The 5,885-nt window shown below is 57.5% G+C and overlaps 1 protein-coding gene across 1 annotated transcript in view; it reads right to left on the bottom strand.

Annotated features, from left to right (window-relative positions):
• The window catches only part of CKAP2L (cytoskeleton associated protein 2-like), a gene marked incomplete at its 5' end in the record, with an annotated part of 5,594 nt that extends 503 nt beyond the window's left edge, over window positions 1–5,091 (bottom strand). Inside the window, 6 exons of the mRNA XM_010187476.1 lie at window positions 147–210; window positions 696–851; window positions 1,574–1,784; window positions 2,194–3,302; window positions 3,606–3,672; window positions 5,025–5,091. Of these exons, the coding sequence (XP_010185778.1) occupies window positions 147–210; window positions 696–851; window positions 1,574–1,784; window positions 2,194–3,302; window positions 3,606–3,672; window positions 5,025–5,091 (1,674 nt within the window). The remainder of the gene's footprint in view (window positions 1–146; window positions 211–695; window positions 852–1,573; window positions 1,785–2,193; window positions 3,303–3,605; window positions 3,673–5,024) is intronic.
• Window positions 5,092–5,885: the final 794 nt, after the last annotated feature.

The following is a 5,885-nucleotide window of genomic DNA, read 5'->3' as shown; positions in this document are numbered from 1 at the left end:
GATGGGCCGGGGCCATGCCCAGCCCCAGCAGAGGAATCGCCCTCATTCGTGAGATTAGGGTTCCAAAAAGTTGCACAATGCTCGGTCCCCATAAACGTCAGCAGGGACACAGGGAACCCAGCCGGCCGCTCCCCCACACACGCTACCTTCTGATGTTTGGTCTGCAGCCTTCAAAATATCAAGGACGACTTCTCTGAGCTCCTGCAGCGGCTGCGGGAAAAGCAGAAGCAGGTCAAGGCAGGCAGAGAGACCGGGAGCAGGGACTGGAGTTACAACCGAACAGGAGAAAAGGGGTTTGCTGCCTCACAGCCCCCTTGTGCTGGCCTCCAAAGTGGCTAAAAGCTGCCGAATTTCCCATCTCCCAGTGAGATCTCGGTGTGCAGGCACAGCACCCACCCTGCGTGGGTGAACCTCACCGGATGCTGCAGTTGCGTGGTCCAGACCGGCACAGAGCTGCCCTCTCATTGCAGCTATGGCCCCGATGCGGTACAGGGCACACGTCCTCCCTGGCCCCAGCCCTGCCCGTGCTGCGCTGCCCGCTCGGCTGATTAAAGCCAAAGGAGAGTGGCTGCTTTAAAGGGCTTTTTCACCTGTGACCGGTGTTGCTGGACTCATCCCAAAGTCCAAGCCCTGGCTCTGCCAGGGCAGAGGCAGGGAGCACAAGGAGCTGCTGAAAAGACACATGGGTCACTCACCACAGCACCAGCGCAGACTGCAGCTCTGTACAGCCCCGTGACGTCGAAAGGGCCGCTCCGGGCCAGCAGCTTTGCTTTGCAGATCCAGAACTTGGCAAATTTCTCTGCGTGGGGCACCTGGGACAGCAGCGCAGAGAGCTCCTCCGCTGAGACACCCTGCAGGGATGGCAAGCGGTCAGCACTGCCAGAGGTGGTGACATCCACCAGGGACGAACCCCAAACCGACATCCACCAGGGAGGAACCCCAAACCCTGACATCCACCAGGGATGAACCCCAAACCCTGACATCCACCAGGGACGAACCCCAAACCCTGACATCCACCAGGGGTGAACCCCAAACCATGACAACCACCAGGGATGAACCCCAAACCCTGACATCCACCAGGGACAAACCCCAAGATGTAACATCCACCAGGGATGTACCCCAAACCATGACATCCACCAGAGATGCGCCCCAAGCCCCGATGTCCACCAGGGATGTACCCCAAACCCTGACATCCACCAGGGATGAACCCCAAGCCCTGACATCCACCAAGGATGCACCCCACACTGGCTCAATCAGCCTGGGCAGCTGCTGCTGCAGCAACTCCCGCTGCAGCCCGCGCTGCCAGGTACCAGGACACCAGCAATCACACACAACCCCGTGACCGGTATCGCTCTGTGTTCCCTGTTAGCACATCTCGCCGTGCACCTTTGGCCTATCTGTAACTCCACAGGGACTTGGACTTTCCTATGCATGATGTTACCCCTCTGGCAACTGCAGCCAAGCGAGCAAGAACGCTCGCCCCAAACGCCACTGCTGCTGGAGGGATGTGGCCCTCATCTCCCGGGATGCTCCAGAGGAGAAGCTTGTTCAAGCAGCTCCCACCCATTCCCACCTCCTCAGCAAGCGTCAGGCACTCTGTTAGCACGCTGTTGATCTTCTCCAGGCAGAGCTGCTCTGGTTCCTCTTGCTGCTCCGGTTTCTCTTGCTTCTCTTTCTCCTTGACGCTCCTCCAGGACAGCTTCACCGCCTGCTTCTGAAGCAGGGTCATAGGGGGTCGCTTGTACGTCTTGCCCTTGGACGCCAACCACTCCTCCAGCTGCTTCCTGTCAAAGCATAAGGGATTGCTGTTACCACCCCAGCAGAGCGCCAGCACTTGCCAGGCTCCTGTTTTCCCTGGGAATGGCCCTGCAGCCCACTCCAGCGCTCAGGAAGACACACCACCTCTGTCCTAAAAAGCACCTGAGCTCTGGGTCGAGGAAGGAAAACCCAAACATGTCGAGTACCATGAAGATAAGACAGGAGAGCAGCCACACGCTCTGCTCCTGCTTGCTGGATGGGTGGGAGAGGAGCCCCAGGTACCACCAAACCTCATCCCCGCCCTCCTCTTTCCTGGGCCATCAAGCTCCAAGCAGGGGTTCACTGAGTGGGGACTTTGGGCCCTGTTTCCAGCAGATCAGTGGACACATTAAACATGTGAAACTCTGCTCTTCCCTGGCCAAAGCTGCCACTTACTTACGATCCGCAGGCGATGGGTGCTTGGGAACACACCTGGCCATTACTCGACTTGCCTTTGGCACCTCCGATTTCAGTCTATCTCCCCTACTCCTCAAATTGCTCTCAATTGCTGGAGTTCTGGAGCTGTGCGTGCTGCGAGGCCGGTCTGGGGGCACTGTCACTCGGGGCGCTGCTGCGCATCCCGGAGGCGCCCCCTTCCCGTCCCTCCTGTCCGCCTGCCCTTTGGCCATGGGCCTTTGCCACTGTGCGGTGCCACCTGGTTTCAGGCTGGGTTTCAGGTTTGAGGTCCCCGGGGGCCTGCTGGAGCCTGGAGGCTTCGTGGGAGGCCTTTCCATTTGGGAGGGTCTGCTGTGCTGCTGAATGCTTCCTGCTGGACGTATCCCAAGTGGCTTTCCCACAGGCTCCCTTGCTGTACCAGTCTCCTCCTGGTTTGGCCCTGGTTTTTTATGTAGCGAGTGAGTAGAACCGGTGAGTAACCGAGGGGGCTGCAATGGCTGAGTTTTGACAGCTGGTTTTTGGGATGTGCTCTTTAAGCCTGGCAGAGCTTTTCTGATTTTGTCCTGAATTGGCTCTTTCTTAGCCTGGTGGTTATTAACTCTGTCCTTTGGGCCCATGACAGCTCTTGACGTCGTGGCTGAGCTGTGCCCATGAGCCAAGACTCCCTTGCTCCTGTCAGGCTGAGCAGCTCTGTTCAGCCCAGGGCGCGCAGAGCTTTGCGCTCGGATGTTTTCTTTGTTGCTGACCAGCCTGTCCTGCAGGCCGTCATTTCGGGAGCGAGGTGCCCCAGGAGCAGCCCGAGGCCCCGCAGTGGTGACAGTCCCCTGCGCAGCCTTCTTGTTCCTTTCTGGATTTGGGTGTCCAGAGGTTGAAGCTGGGAGCCTCCCTCTGGGCTGCGTAGCATGGGTCGTGCCTGGTGCAAGTCCCACGGGAGGCTTTGCGCTCCCCCTCGGCTGCTCTGGCCGCGCCACTGCTGCTCTCCGGGCTGTGTTTGAAGACGTTTGCTGAGCAGCGTGGCCAGCGCGCGACGAGGGTTTGGCACCGAGCTTGAAGTCCCTCTGCACGCCCTTCGCCGCGGTGCTGAGGACGTCCCTCTTGTTCCTGTCAGCCTGGAGAGACAAAGCCACCTCAGCTCTGAGCTCGCGCCTGCCCTGGCCCCAGGGGACATCCACACAAAGGCCCGCGGTGACAAAACATAACAGCCCCACAACACCCACCGTGGGCAGAGGATGAGACTCCCACACCAAGTTCCGCTGAAAAATTATTCGTTGATTTATGGCCAGCAGTTTAGGAGTCTGCTGACTGCGTCCCATGGGGGTCGGGAGCTCAGCGCCCCGATTTGGGTACCCTGTGCTGCCCAGACTCGCCTCAAGCATGAAATACAAATCTGGACTCCAAAGATTTCTACTTACATGCTCTAGGTTAGAAACTGCTCCTAAGGGTGGGTTCAGGTGTTTTGTCTGGTCCTTTAAAAAGGGTCTGTGGGAAGGCAAACAAGACATGAGGTTATTTTACAGAAAAGGTTAAATATCTAAAGCACTGCTGGGCGTCTCAGTCATGGGAGCTTACAAGAAGCTTTCAGAAATCAAAAAGCTGTCAAGGAAGTACCATTAACGCTTTTTCTTTTGTGTGGCAACAGGAAAGCAACACAAAACACTGACATCTAAGGTTGTCACAGAACTTAGAGTAACTCAAATGGCTCCTGCAGGCAGAGAGGCTCCTGGCACCACGGTCCCAACCTGCCCGGGTAACTGGGGTGCCCCCCAGGCAGCTGCTGCAGTGCCGCAGTCACTGTGGTGTCTTGGGGCGCATGGGCCACGGTTTGCTCTGCCACAGGGCTCCGTGAGCCCTCAGCTGGCAGGAAGGAGGGAGGGGGGCAGCAGCCCTGGCTGTCGTTGTCCTCCTCTTCCTCCTCCTGGAATTGCAGCCCCTGACAGCAACCAGCTGCAGGGCTCTCCCATCCCTGGAGCAGCTCAGCCCTCAGGGAAGATCAATGCCTGTGCAGATATTTCCTGTAATGAGGGAGCCCAGACAGGCAGGGTACTGCCCTCTGTTCTGCACAAGGGGTGTACTCTGCCATTAAGACAGATCAGGAATCTCCTCTCCTCGTTCCTGTCTTAGTGAAGCATTCCAGAGCCTGGCACCTTTCTGGTCCCTGATGCTGCTTCCCTTTCTCTTCACCTCATGGAGAAGTTTTAGGGTTTCCTTTGCACTACAACATCATGAGAAACACTTGCTGAGATGGTGAGTCTTTGAAGTGGTTTGGTTTGCCAAGCACATCAGCAGTTTCAATTAAAAGCTTGCAGAAAGGTGCCTTGCCACCCTCAGTCCGGCTCCAGAGGAACCAAGCAAGGCAGTGAAGGGCTCCCAGAGCCAGGTAGCGCATTTAACAGGTGCTTGTATCCATTTCCTTTTAAAGGCACTGCAAATGCCCTTGCCTAATATTAACCTAGCCCAGAAGGCCACTGAAAGCTCCCGTTAGAAGGTAGCGGTGAGACTTGAACCCTTTCTTCGAGACCCAGTTTTGAAGCCAGGTTGCCAGCAGAAAGGCCTGTCCTGTCAGAGCCAGGAGCTGAGATAAGAAAGGTTCACAGGGACCCAGAAATACCCAGAAGAGACAACACCAACCAGCAGGGAAACATCAACATCCAAACCATCCCTTCGCTCCTGCTGCCAGGGCGCTGCGGGGGCAGAGCCGTCCCTGGTCACTGCAGAGAGAGGGCAGACCCTGGCAAGCCAGGAAGAATCTGCTTTACCCGAATCACAGAGCGATCTGAGGGGGAAGGGACCTTTACAGAACATCAGTCCAAGCCCTGATCCTCCCGACTTACTTTGCGTTTGGGCATTTCAGCTTTGCTTTGTCTGCTGGGTACCCCGGGAACCGTTTGCTGCGCTCTTCTGCAAAGAGATGATCGGAAAGTGCAGTGTGTGCCCCACAACCTCGGTCTTCGGGGCGCCCATAAGAGCAGATTTCATTGACATTCACAGCATTACCACCCAGGTTCCCCACACTCCCTGCCTGAGCCTGGCAACACTGTTCCAGAAAATCCCAGAGCATTTCCACGCGTGCCCAGGGGCTCATTGGCACATAAAGACCAGAGATATCCAATGCTCACGCTGTGATGCTGCTCAAAACCTCAGTTGTGTGGGCCTTAATTAACTTGCACAAGGAAAGGGAAGAGGCTGCTGATGACAGCTACATATCCCGTCAGCCTGTACCCTGCCACAGCCAAGCCCTCTGCTAACACAGCCAAGTAGGAAAAGCGAGGAGTGTCTCAAGAGGGGGACAGGGGATACCTCTGACACCCTCAGTTTGGCTGAGGGCTGTGGTACTGCGGCATCTCATGGCAGGTACAGCCTGGCCTGGGTGGTGCCCAGCATTGCCCCATCCTCAGGGCCTGTCCCTGTCCCTGAAGCTGTCCCTTCACCTGGCAGCCCACATGCCCAGGGCTCAGAGGGCACCTCAGCCCCGCCACCCCTTTCCCCTGCTGCTGCACCCAAGGCTTCCACAGAGCCCCAGGAGCAGCGCAGCCTCCCCGGGTGCCCCGAATTCCCCCAGCACTGTAAGACACACCTCAAGCCCCCCGCATCGCCTGCCCTCCCAAACCACGTCAACGCACCCATGTCAAGGGTACCCCTGCAACACCCTCACCCCTAGACCGCCCCAGTGCTCCCCCCAAAGCCCCAGCACC

This window comes from Mesitornis unicolor, unplaced genomic scaffold (genome assembly GCF_000695765.1).
Source record: "Mesitornis unicolor isolate BGI_N332 unplaced genomic scaffold, ASM69576v1 scaffold31966, whole genome shotgun sequence".
Lineage (NCBI taxonomy): Eukaryota > Metazoa > Chordata > Aves > Mesitornithiformes > Mesitornithidae > Mesitornis > Mesitornis unicolor.
This window is presented reverse-complemented; position numbering and strand designations above follow the sequence as displayed.